General features: G+C 44.4%; 1 protein-coding gene across 1 annotated transcript; it reads right to left on the reverse strand.

Annotated features, from left to right (window-relative positions):
* Positions 1-217: 217 nt before the first annotated feature.
* On the reverse strand, positions 218-11,151 carry FUCA2 (alpha-L-fucosidase 2). Its single transcript, XM_033143922.1, has 7 exons — positions 10,514-11,151; positions 9,150-9,337; positions 7,886-8,225; positions 4,838-5,048; positions 3,117-3,307; positions 2,298-2,406; positions 218-2,014 (listed from the first exon to the last, which is right to left on the reverse strand). Exons 1-7 carry the CDS (start codon positions 11,107-11,109, stop codon positions 1,874-1,876), a joined length of 1,776 nt encoding a protein of 591 aa, XP_032999813.1. The 5' UTR covers positions 11,110-11,151; the 3' UTR covers positions 218-1,873.
* Positions 11,152-13,917: the final 2,766 nt, after the last annotated feature.

Below are 13,917 nucleotides of genomic sequence, written 5' to 3' on the forward strand. Positions count from 1 at the left end.
TCAGATTCAGAGTAGATGGTTCCTAGAAAATATGTTTATGCTGTTTGTAAATGGCTCCTGCTGTATACATTCATTTGTAAATATTTTTAATTGGAATATCTGTTAAATATCTGACAATAAATTATTTTAACAAAGATTGTGTGTGGTAACTTGCAACATCCTAAAGCATGCCGTTCAGTGATGTATTTGTGCAATTTTGAACTGTAGGGGGCAAGAATGGATGCAGTGCTTTATTTTTTGTATATAAAAAAAATCAGTTGTAACTTCAGCACAAAAAAGAAGCATTAAGCATATTAGTAGTCTTGCTGTAGCCATACCTACTTATTCTGTAGCAAATTTATTCTATTAGATTCTGTTTTATATATGTAAGAGGGCCCCCTAGCAGCTTACAAAAGTTTCTCCAAAAAAAGTTGCAGTCAAATACAGTAATCGCATTGCATTCAAGCAGAATCAGGATTATTTAGGCAGTATTTCTTGTCCTTGTGGGACGCAGCTAGAACTTGCCCAACCCATAACAAAAGCAAATACTTACACATTCACACAGAGAAACAAGAGTTTGGTTGTAAATCAACAAGGCAGCTGGACTTCAACATTAATTTCTCCTTATAGAACCTCAGCTGCTTTATTATTAAAGTGTTTCCTGAAGATTACAATTGCACAAATTTTTAAATTAGCAATAATTTCCTTTTTTTTTCAAGTTACAAACTGCAAGATACCCAAAGAGGTGAAAGCTTTAGAATCTTACCAGTCTGGTACTTAAGTAACTGAACGTATTTAAGTAGTGTATAATTGTAGGCCATTTCTCACTAATTAGAACTATGACCCAAGTCCTAATATGTAATTTTATATTCAAGGAATGTGTGATGGGGTAATATTGAGGTAGGTTATAGGACTCAGGAAACTGAAACCCAACTCCAGTGAAATGAAATCAAATATTACTGAAACCAATGGAAGAAGCTAAAATTCACAGCTACTTACCACTTATCCCTACTGAAAGCAATCCTAAACACTTAACTTGAGCATATTCCATCGAACATAGTAGGACTGTTGCATAGACAATGGTAGGATTGTATTGTTTGTCATACTTAACTTTATCTGGATTTAAGACCTGTATTTAAAAAACAACCAAGCCTAACCACAAGCATCAAAATTTGAATAACACGATTTACAGTCAAATTCAGTGTACAGCATTTCAGTTTTAGAATGCCTCAACCCTTTTTGTCCATAAAGTTATTTGAGCACCAATTCTAACATTAGGCATGGCAGACTCCCCAGCCACCCTTGGTTGCTTTTTAAAGTCAAAATACTTTTCTTTTTAAGACGCACAATAACTTTTCTGTTTTGTCTGTCTTTTGTGAACCTCATAAGATGACTCTTCCCAAGGCCCACTCCTTGAGTGGTTTTGCCTGACTGGTCTATGTCCTTAAACTCTAGTAATCCCTTTTGCTTGTGTGGCTGGAGGATAGAGAGTGGGGTGTAAGTGAAAAAACTAGCCTACTGTACAATGTAAAGTTCACTTTAATTGCTCTGCTCACTTTTGCATCTGGCTCGGCTCTGCACTGGCATTTGGTCCCTAGGTTACCCCAAAGGAAATGTGTCCCTGGGACTCAAAATAGTTATCACTTCACTCTGCGGTTTACTTGCACTTCCTGCCTAGTTGTGGTAGATTCTGCCTAATTTCATAGGTCCTCTTTTCAAAAGCTGAAGGAGGAACAAGATCAGTTCATGAATCTTCTTACTATAGATAATTTCTGTTTCAGATACATATCCCCTATCACCTCAGAAGTAAGTCATGGTGAGTGAAATCTGATTATTCACAATAATAATAATAATAGAACCAGTCATAATAACCAAAAGTGAAGGATGTCTGTTGCTAATAGACGTTAGTCAACTGCAGAGTCCAGCCCCACTGATAAGGAAATATAGTGAATGGCAATTGAGGTGTGACTACCATCATTCCCTTTTTTCCCATAGAAACCCATGGCAATGGCTCTTCATATCCAAGCAGCTTAACCTGAAACAGAAAAGCTTTTGTTAAATGGGAGAAGCCGTTCAAAGAGATGCTGACTCTCTCAAGATCTCGCATTTAAAGTCTCTGTCTCTCCAGATGAGAATAGCCATAGTCGGGAATTAATGGGTGTTAAACAGAACATTGACTAGCCTTCTAAACTAATCTATTATGGGTGTTATATGCAGATGATCTTGCTTTGCTGGAATGCATTTCATGTTCTTTCTAGTCCTGAAATTTTTCAGGAGAAATTGTACAGAAGTCATAAAAAGAGGCAAATATTCCTTACCTTTGTCTTTCCGGTAATGCCTTTTGGTTCCCCAAGCATCAGAGTTCCTGAAGATGGCCAGTTAAGGAAAATGGCATACAGAATGTCTTCTTTTGGCTTGAATGTATACCTAGTAGGAGTTAACAAACGAAGAATCGTTTTTTCTAAAGATCGCAGGTGAAACTACCTAATCTACAAACAATTTGGGACCCTCGTCAGCAAAGCTGTTTAGTAACCATTGCAAATACAGTACAGTACTGCACACCTCAGAAGTGTGTTGTTATTTTAAACCACCTCTTTTTCTAGAGGAGAAGGACCAATAGTTTAGAAATAGTAATCCCACACGTCATACGGAAGACAAAACTAGATAGCTTAGTCAAAATGATTGACCGTGTGTGTGTGTGTGTGTGTGTGTGTTTGGGTTTTAATGAAATAGTATTGGGGGAAGAGGGTGATTCTGATTAAGACCACAGCATTTGGGGGGGGGATTTGCTCTTGCCCATTTTATAGTTTGGATCTCGATTGCACCCTTCCTTAGATGCTATTTTCAACAGAAGGGGAGCTCCCATTGATACCAATGGAACTTTCCTCCTGGGGTTAACAGCAGCTGCAACAGAGGCAGGGGGGTTTTCAATCTGGATCAAGAGCAAAGTGTTATAAGTCTCGCTGCACAAATGCCATAGTCCTGATTCAGTTCTCCCTGATTCAGTTACATCATACCTAGCTTGTGAAGGGAGTCAAATGAGGGGGAAGTGAAATATAGCCAAGATAGTGGAACAATAACAAAAGTAAACTTAACGTTGGTACAGTACTTCCTGCATTTTTGCTTCATGGACTTACCATACTCCTGGTGTGGCACTGTCATTCTGAGCTCTCCAAGGTTTAGTGCTGAAAATGGCTTCCCCATTCAGGGCCAGCCACAGCCCCATTTGCTTCAAGCGCTCCTCAAAAATAACAGGAATGCGGCCATCATGGGTGGGCCCAATGTTCAACAAGAGATTTCCTCCACATGACACTGTTTCTACAAGTTGCTGAAATTATATAGGGAGAGGAGCAATGAAAAAGCCACACTGGGTTTGGCATTTCCAACATAGCTGCCCAGCATTTGAGATGGCACATTTATATAGGTTGTTAAGCCTAAATTCATGCTTCTGTTACAACACTGTCGGTACCTTGCTGTAGGTTCAAAGGAAGTTTAACTCATGATGGGGAAACTCTGGCCCTTCAGATGATGTTGGACTCCAAACCCCATCAGCCCCAGCTAACACGTCCAATTGTCAGGGTTGATGGGAGCTGCAGTTCAACAATATCTGGAGGGAGACAAGTCCCCCAAACCCTTATCTAGCTGTTCAACTGGAAGCGCCCCTTCTGGGAATTAACACGGGCATTTCATTAGTGGGCTCCTTAGTATTTTTTTGTGTGGCCGCTAGCCCTTTAAAGCAGTTTGAATCCCCGTGATGGGGTGAGCTCCCGTTGCTTGGTCCCAGCTCCTGCCCACCTAGCAGTTCAAAAGCACATCAAGTGCAAGTAGATAAATAGGTACTGCTCCGGCAGGAAGGTAAACGGCAATTCTGGTTCACCAGAAGCAGCTTAGTCATGTTGGCAACATGACCTGGAAGCTGTCTGGACAAATGCCGGCTCCCTCGGCCTATAGAGCGAGATGAGCGCCGCAACCCCAGAGTTGTCCGCAACGGGACCTAACGGTCAGGGGTACCTTTACCTTTACCTAGCCCTTTAAAATGAGAAACAAACACTTAACTCTTGCACAATTATTTATCATTCCATCCCACACTTCCTCCCAAAGGAACCCAGGATCCGCAATAATTTTTTAAAAGCATTCTAAAACATTTAACATTATTCTAATGAAAATTACAATTATCAACATTGTTTCACCTAGCAGAGGCGAACGGAGCTGCTTGGCCACCCAGAGCGGCAAATGCGGGGGCACCCCCCAGGGGCAGGGTGTCACTCCATAGCGTGCATGCGTTGTGGCGCACAATGCATGCGTCACGATGCACAGCGCATGCGCACTATGGAACGGCGCTGCACATGTGCGTTATGAAGCAGCGCTGCGGCAAACCTTGCGAGCCGCAGAGCGAGGCTGCCTCCGCAGCTTGCTCATGGGGTTTGCCGCGGTGCCGCTTCATAGTGCGCATGCTCAGCACCGTGACGCACGCATCATGACGCATGACGCGCTACGGAGCAGCGCTACACATGCACGCTATGGGACGGGCGAGGGCGGGCCAGGGAGGGGCGTCAGCAGCTGATGCCCCTCCCTGGCCCGCCCCTCACCTCCACTCCAGCTGGAAAAAGGAAAGCGCGCACCGAGCAGGTTTACGAGCAAGCCATAGGCGCGTGCTTTTTACCGGGTGGTGGGGCTCAGCTTGGGTGTTGTGGGGGTGTGTGTGTGCGCCAAGTGTTACCCTCCCTCCAGGGTGGCACATGGGGCGGCCCACCCCCAACGCCCTTGCTATGCCACTGTTAGTGAACTCAGGGTTGCTAGGAACGGTATCTGAAAGAATGCAAGAATTGACAGCCCCAGATTCTGTATCTGGTTTTACCTTTACAAGCTCTTCAATTGTTAGGTAGTCACTCAACTGTGCATTCCTCCGGTATCCCCAGGATTTTTTGTCTATTGTCATACAGTTTTCCCACTTATGGGGCAAAAGGTGTCCTGGGTTATAACGATCGGCACACGTATAATAGCCTCCATGTTTACAAATGCAGCCAGCTCCCCAGCGATCATTTGTTACAACCATGTCCCGAACAGGGCTGGGGAGGGGGAGAAAATATTGTTCAGATATAGTGCTTTATTTTAACAGGAAGCTCAGTAGATTCAATATAAGCAGCTTACAATTCTCGAACGCTTCCTTAATAGGTAGGACTTTTTAAAAGATAACTGATGCAGTGGTACACACTCTGCATTTTATTTTAAATCAAATATTTAACCTAGGTGGTTATGCACTTCTGAATGTTTAAAAGCAGCTAACACTTGTGGATACAATACAAAACCACAACCTCATCGTTTCTGCTCTAGCATGCTACACTTGTGGGGACCTACATATATTCCCATAAGTGCCTTGGAAATATTGAAAGTATTTTCTAACTTAGAAATGCCAGTTTCTTAAAAATGCCAATCCACTTCAAGCACCAAGACTTTTGCACTAGTTGTTGTTGTTGTTGTTGTTGTTGTTGTTGTTGTTGTTTTTAAGAGTGCCAATCCTCTTTTTTTGAGTGTTTGCTACTGGAACTTTTGGGGGCGCCCAAGGGATGTCACTGACACAGCCCCTCATCTTTGGCTTCAAAATGTATATGTGCTCTAATCATCCCCTGGAAGAAGACCAGGGGCTTTGCTTCAAGGTGTTCTATTTTATCACCCCTGCAAGGTAATAGCATTTTGTATTTTTACATTTTACTTGGCATCTGGCAATGTCCCAGAAAGTGCCCAAAGGCTAAGGTTGTCTTCCTAAAAATGCTGATGGCTGGCAACCATGAAGTGGCAAAAGCTGATCCAGCCGGCCACTTCTCAGGAGTAATAAGGTAACACACTGTCAGGGAGCCACTTTTCTCGGGATTTCTTAATTCTGAAGAAGGAAAAAAGGGAGGGACAGGAACTACACTTGTTTGGTGACGTGGGATATTTAGCATTCCCTGTTGTCCTCCATACAACAGAATAAAATTAAGCAACCTGGGCTTCCCAAGTATTCCCTGGAAGATGACAGCAGCAGTGCATTTTCTTGTGTTTCCTTTATGGATGATGCCACTGGCAGCCTGACCTTGGATGCAGATATGTCACACAAGCCTCATCCAGAATCAATTTATATATTAAATCAATGCAAAGTTGCCAATATGCACTTATTTAGGCATGTTCACTATGCTTAAGTACTTGCAGGAGAGGGAAAAGGAATAAAATAAAAATGGAACAGAGAGAAGGAACATTGGACATAAACAGTGTACTGAGCATGCGCCTATCTGCTGATCAATTTTTGTACCTGCAGAAAACCAACACCATGCACTGAAGATGATAGTTGGTGTACTGAAGCACTTGTGCAGAGGGAGGGAGGGAGGGAGGGAGGGAGGGAGAGAGAGAGAGAGAGAGAGAGAGATTAAATACCAGTGAAATCATGACAAAGCAAAATGGAGTCACATGCACAAATTCTGAAATGTCAAAGTTTTTCTCTACAACAAAACAAAAGAAAAATTAATGTGAGACCAAGGACAGAATGGGACAATAACAAAGGAAGAAGGGGAAAACTGTTCATGCCTAATTCATGCGTATGTGTGTTCTAAAGACACCTGTTTAGGACTCAGGTTGCCTACTGATAAAATGAATTTTAATTTGACAAATGATGCAATCCTGTACCAACTTACCTGAATTCAAATGGGCTTTCTTCTCAGTAGACATGCATAGGATTTTGCTGTTAATCATCTGAAGTACTTACTCAAATAAATATAACACACATTTGCATAAAACCAAAATCTCAACAGCAGGGCCTTTTTGAGAATGTGTAAACTATTTCACATTTTCAACAAAAGCTGCCATTTGTTTTTAATATTTTCCATCCCCTATTTACAGGCACACCAGAAAGAAACCAGCTTCAAAAAATAAGCAGTTGATAAATCAACTGGCAGTTCTTTAGCTATCAGAAAATCCTATTACACCAAAAGGAAATCCTGTGGTCTATCTAAACTATTTAAAAAGGCCAATCTTTACGATTTGCTTGAAATGCTTAAGCAACATTTTCAAATCACTTTCTAAGCAACTTAGGGCCTTCCTCTACATCTGCCACTGGACACACACATCCCGCCTGTAACTTCCAACAACATATGAAGAATCAGTGGTAAAGCACTCCTGGCTGCAGAACAGTGGAACAGTGGAGAATGCATCAGACTGAGTTGCATTTAGACCAGTCCTCACCAACCTTGAGTTTCTACAAGTTATTGCAAATTATGTGGGCTGCTGTCCAAGAACATCTGGGGGCTCAAGGTTAAGGAAGGCTGGTTTACCGTACTTCAGCCTTTGCTAAACTGGTGTCCTCCAGATGTTTCAGACTACCATACTTCCTGACCACCCTGGCTGGCTTTAGTCCAAAACATCTGAAGGCCATCAGGTTGAAGGCGGCTGGTTTGGACAAATGCTTCCAGCAGAATTGGGTCAAATATCATCAAGACTTCAAGTATTTGAAATGAAGAAGTCAGGGCACTGGGTTATAAATGTTACTAACCTACTGAAGAAGGAAACTGCACTTGTCCAGGACTCCTAAGCTGTGTAACTACAGGTCAGAAATCACAGGCACCTGCAATGGCAGCCACATTCCAAAACCACAAGGAACTAGTATGAAGAACCCCATTCTCTCTCAATATCTTATTTAGGTAAGTAAATTAGAATTTGTTATCATGAAATGATTAATCAATAGTGAAATCCTACACATGTTCACTCAGAAGTAAGTTTAGTGGGACTTACTCCTAAGAAACTCTTTGTAAATGCATCAGCCTGAAGCAATGAGTTGCACAAAATGCTATTAAAAAGCTGTTAGGAAACAAGTTTCTTGCAAATATTAATATTGAATGGATTATTTCAAGGGCAGGGAGTGGGGAAATGGACGCACCTGTCATTATAAAGCCAAGCTAGGAAGCCAGTGCTGTTCCAATAAGTGTCTGGGGCACGCCCATCTCCATCTGACCACAGAATCTCTGGGTGGTACTTGTTCACAATCTCATACAGCTCTGGGAGTGACTTGGCACTTGGGAATTGTTTTTTTAGGAACCCACTAGAGGCATCATCAAGGAAGAGAGGATTGAACCATTCGAACAGCGAGTGATAGAGTCCAAAGTGTAAGCCAGTTCTATTTCTAATGGATGATGCTAATTCAGCCACAATGTCCCGTTTGGGTCCAACATCAACAGCATTCCAAGCCCAAGAATATTTAGATCCCCACAATGTAAAACCTAGGAAACGAATGTTAGGATTAATAAAATAATTGTAATTGTAAATATATTGTGCGCTTTTATTTTGCAATCTTGTTTAACCTAATGCTTCTGAACCAGTTTCTGGAAGCCTCAGGAGGGAAGAGTGCTCTTGTGCTCAGCTCCTGCTTGCAGGTTTCAAACAGGCATCTGGTTGGCCACAGGATGCTGGACTAGATGGGCCACTGGCCTGCTCCAACTGGCTCTTCTGTTCTTTAACTAAAGCATGCTCTGAATTAAATTAGCTGTTTTATGGAGTACAGTCCGCCAGCCCTTGCTGCTGGGAATGGACGGCCAAGTGGGAGGCCGGGCAGGTAGGTAGGTGCTGCACTGGCCTTTCTTGTGCTTGCTGTGTGCAATGCCTGCCTGGGAGCTGAGTGCCCAGTGCCAATGGAGGGCCCTTCCACCATGCAGGCCCAGTGGCACTCGCTGCTGCCACTGCTGCCTCCCAAGGTGAGGTGCCAGCCTCACATTCACCTTGGGTCAGTCTCCGGTGGGCTGCTAAGGCTGGGGGAATCCTCTTCCCAGGCCCTGTGGGGCAGAGTGAGGAGGCACCTCTCTTTGGGACAGCTCAAAGACCAGGGGTGGTGGTGACTGCTGCTCAGAGGACTCCCAAGGAGAAGAGAGCAGGCTGAGGGAACACTCCAAAAGGGAGGGTGTTCGAAAACAGGCGAAGGACTCGCAGCTCTGAAGGCAAGGGGTGACGTAACTGAGCTTCTGAGGCTTGGAGAAAGTTTCCCCACAGGGGAGCCGCAGAAAGAATGTAGATGGCCAAGGGAGCCCTGGACTCAAAATAGTTGAAAACCTCTGTATCTAAGCAGCTGAATGAGGAAGCCTCACCCAGGCTTTTTGTCTGCTGAAACAAACCAAACAACTGAGCTCAGAAAGAAATACATTCACGTTTACCTTCATGGTGCTTTGAAGTCAAGACAACATATTTGGCACCTGACGCTTTCAAAATGTCTGCCCACTGGTTGGCATCAAAAAACTCTGCTGTAAACAAAGGGCCAAAATCTTCGTAACTGAAACCAGGAGGATAGTTGCTCTTCATAAAGTTTACATAGGGCTCTCTCTTTTCTTTCTGCCAATACCACCTACAAAGGAACCAAACAAGCCTATTGTATCTGCACACAAAGGCAGAAGCATTCAGAAGTTCCCAAAACAACAGATTCAAACATATTCTGGAGTATATTCCTGCAGCTGTCCTGATCATGGGGCATTTAGGAAACACAAGAAGCTGCTTTGTACCAAGTCATACCATTGGTCCATCTAGCTCAGCAATGGCTACAATGACAGCAGCTGTCTAGGATTTCTGAAGTGGATTCTTCCCCAGCTCTACCTGGAGATGCAGGAACTGAACCTGAGACCTTCTGCATACAAAGCAGAAGCTCTAGAACAGACCTATGGATCTTCCCCATGTGAAGCAGGTTGCAGAATTAGTGAATTAGTGAATGCAAGAGTAGAAGTCAGTGTTTAAGGCAAAAGTGGATACAAATGGAGTTTCAGGGTGCAAATGCTTCTCTAGTGTCTTTAATGCAAATTGGGTTCTAGGTTTCTCATGCACACCGCAAGTGATGCTTTAACGTTTGCAGGGAGACTACACATCTTCCTGTTCATTGAGCACCACGCACTCTGATTTGCTTGCATGGAGGTTATGCGATGTCATGCTGGGCAATTGTTTAGCTGCTCCTCAAATTCAGTTCATTAGTGGAGGTGCAGGATTTCCCAAGGGTTCATCCTTAGAGCCCCCTCACTTACATGAAGCAATACCTCTGAGTATGGGCAGAGTAGCTTTCACTGAATAGCTAGAGCCCGCCCACCTTAGAGGTAAAATGGCAGGGCTTCCGAGTTAAGTTTTGTATCATTCGTCCCTCTCTAGCACGAGGCTTAGTCCGATGATCACAGCGCACCCACCAGAGGCAGCATAGGAGCCAACTCCTAGGGGCCAAGGTAACTTTGGGCTCCCCAATAAATAATTTGAGGGGGCCAGGCCCCCCCCCAAGGTTGCTGGGCATTGCCATTCAAATGGTGTGCATGCGCTATGTCTTGTGATCCATTATGCGGGGCGAGGCTTACTTGCCCCCCTCCCAATATTTTATTCAAGTTGGTACCCCAGGGAGGCAGCGAGCCTCGTTGGCCGTCTTCCAGGGCGAGAGATTTCCCACCCCGGAAGGAATCGACCGGCACGATGCGCTCGGCCTCGGGAAGAGGGGCGGGCAAGGTTGAAGAGCTTGAGCAGTGGGTGGGTGGGTGGTGGGGCGGCGCCTCACCAAAACCACTCGCTGCCGAAGCTTGGCACCGAGAAGACACCCCAGTGGATGAAAATGCCGAACTTGACTTCGTCAAACCAGGCGGGCAGCGGCCGGGAGTCCAGCGACTCCCAAGTGGGGTCGTAGAGAGCAGCATCTCCGGGAGAGGGAAGCTGCAAGCAGAGCAGCAGCAGCAGCAGCAGCAGCCCTAGAGGAGCCGCTGGGGAGCGAAGGATGGAGGCGCGCGCCGGCGGAGACATCGGGCAGCAGCAGCTCCTTGCTAATGTCCTCCTTTCCTTCCTGCGCCTCGTCTTCGCAGGACTCCGGTCAGCTGACCGAGCAGCCACCGCGGAGACGAGGCAGGGCTGCTTCCGCTTCTTGCGAGATCTGGACCTTTCGCATTTGCTTTCTCGTCTTCCGGCAGACCAAAATAGTGACTCGCCTTTGGCCGAGTTTGCTTTTGGCGCTGGCCCTCCAAACAGGAAGTCGTTTCTGGGAGGTGCGTCCTGAGATCGGGTCGAGCTTCTAACCTCGCAGATGCTTCTCAAATCAGTGGGGCTTCCTGCCGCCAGTAAAACAAAAACTGGGGAGCGTTTGCCAGCCTTTATTGCGAGCATCGACTGTGGTTGAGCAGGCACAGAAGTCCACAGAGCATCAGAAGCTACACAGAGAGAGAGAGCGAGAGCGCCGAGACCAGCAGGCCCTTCTCAGTGGCAACGCAGCCCCACTGCGCACGACCTTGGACAGCTCCACAATGATAACCAACTGCTGTGGTTGTGTCGTGAGGTCATTTCTTTCCCCTCCAACGACCTGCCAGTGGTCTCCTCAGCCACCTGGATCAAGTCACAGAAAAAGGACGCCAGCTCCCAACACCTTATCAGACAGCTCTGCCAAGTCACAGCAAACAGATCCCAATGGCATCTCATTGCCACGGACTGAGGAGGTGCCACGTAGACCACACATGGAAGAAGTTGCCACCTTCCCAGAGTGCCAGCAGAGCCAGGTTCGAGGCAGCAGCCATCTTCTGCAGCAACCGGCGCGACTGCACTGCACCCTTGCCCATAGACAGGGCAACACAATTTCTGGGCTCGGTATACTGTGCGCTGATTTGGCCCTTTGGTGCAGTTGCCAGATAAGACACACATTTGCATGCGCTTCTTTATGTCTCGTGCACACTTTTGCAGGAGGGGGTGGCGTGCCCCAAAATAAAGCAGGGGTTGCATACAAGTCATAAGATGTCCAGCGGACAAAATATCAACAAGTGAAGCTTCCCCCATAATTGTAGTTCCAAACTAGAAAAGTGTTGCTCTGTTTGATATCTGCCTGCCACATAGCTGATAAAGGCACCACAGCCCCACTTTCCTCCAGTGTCAACCCTAAACAGTGCAACAAATGCAAGTTTCTGCTTGACGATAGCTCAGTTGGTTAGAGTATGGTGCTAATAACACCAAGGTTGCCGGTTCAATCCCTGAATGGGACGGCTGCATACTCCTGCATTGCAAGGGGTTGGACTAGACCAGGCTTCCTCAACCTTGGCCCTCCAGATATTTTGAGACTACAATTCCCAGCATCCCTGACCACTGGTCCTGCTAGCTAGGGATCCTGGAAGTTGTAGGCCAATAACATCTGGAGGGCCAAGGTTGAGGAAGCCTGGACTAGATGATCCTCAGGGTCCCAATTCTACAATTCGATGTTTCTGTGATCATGTTATGTTACTGTAGGTCTTTCATCTGCTAGTCTTAGGCTAGCAGTACTACATTTGGTGCAAGATAAGGCATGGTATTTAAGATGGAGGGGGTCAAAAGTGATTCAAGATTTATAGAAATTCTATTTAGAAATTCATGCTTGGATAAATTCAAGATTTAAATAGAAAGCAAGCAGTGTATTCATTTGTTGTGGCTGTTTATTAATAACTCATAATAACTGCTGCAATTCTTTTTTGAGCAAAAAGCATTTGAAATCCCCTCTCAGCCATGAGGCCCACTTGGTGCCCTTAGGCCAGACACTATCTTAGGCTAACTTACTTCAAGAGGTTGTTGTGAGGATAGAATGGTAAGGGGAAGGATGATGAACCCTACCTTGAGCTTTTTAAATAACAACCCCCCATCTAAGTGTTTAGTTGCACCAGCCCACCGCAATATTCCCCCCACCCCAAGCACCCCTGAGTTGGACAGGCCTTTGTTTTATTCTGATTTTACTTTCCTGTAAGTTACTTATCCCTTGGGAAGCTTATGAAGGGTGGAATATATGTAAATGTCCAAGCTATTTTATTTATGTGAACAACTCTGCTACGATATGAGCATTTTAAAATCTAAATTAGTATTTTTAAAGGAAGGCAGGAGTTTGACAATTAATAATACAGCAGAGTGCTCAAAAACCCTCATTTCAGAGATCCTGTTAATTTATTTTTGTTTGAGAAAGTTGACCTGAGGTTTTTATTTGAAACATGAACTGTTATGTTGAACACACACACTACCTTTCATTCTGATGTCTCGGATGCCAAGGGGAATACTGGGTTGTATTGAATTAACTCACTCAGAGTAGGCCCATTGGAATCAATGGCCATGACTCATGTAGGCCCAGTAATTTCAATGGGTCTGTCATTCAACTGAATAACAACTCACTGTGTTGGCTTATGTTTTACAGCTTTTGTGACCCATTGAAAATGGGTCAAGTTAGTATTCACACTTGAAATGCAGAAGTTTTCAACCTGTGTGTACCAAGTTCTTTTTTCTGATATCTTGAAGTTCAATAAAGTTCTCACATGACAGACAGTCTTACAAATAGAATGATGAATGGACTTGTAAAACTCAAGACCTCATTTAATCAGCTGATTTACTGCATCTAAGAACACAGCCAACTGTGCTCTCTGGACTGTAGGAAACACAATTTGGAAGCTACTATTTCAAAACTTCTTTGGTAGATGATCCAGCTAGTGCCTTAGACATTTGGCAAGCTCAGCTACCACCATAAACTCATCACTATGAAGTAAGTACACTTCATTTTTCTCTGCAAATGTTGGACGTATGTAATTAGCTCATGCATTCATATTTTTGTATGTATGTAATTAGCTCAAACATTCACATTTCTGTACTTTGATCCAAAGAACTGCTTTAATCGAGTCCAACAAGAGTGGCTTGTTATAAACCATTTTTCAAACTTCCCTAAAATAATGGCTTCTATGTAGCATGGGAAACTGTTGTTTTAAGGAATACAAGTTCAAAAATCCTTTGACCATGTGAAACTGTGCAGTTGTCTGATTTCAGCCCTAGAGTTAGTGTGCAAAGAATCACTATTGATGTACAAAGAGTGCATGATACAATTCAAGAAAATTAGCTATTTCTGCATCTTCAGAAACGAACCAGAAGGAGTAATTTCCTCTTGTGTTGTTGGGTCCAGCAATAGGTCTTTGAAATGTGCCTGTC

The sequence above is a fragment of the Lacerta agilis genome, chromosome 3 (genome assembly GCF_009819535.1).
Source record: "Lacerta agilis isolate rLacAgi1 chromosome 3, rLacAgi1.pri, whole genome shotgun sequence".
Classification (NCBI taxonomy): domain Eukaryota; kingdom Metazoa; phylum Chordata; class Lepidosauria; order Squamata; family Lacertidae; genus Lacerta; species Lacerta agilis.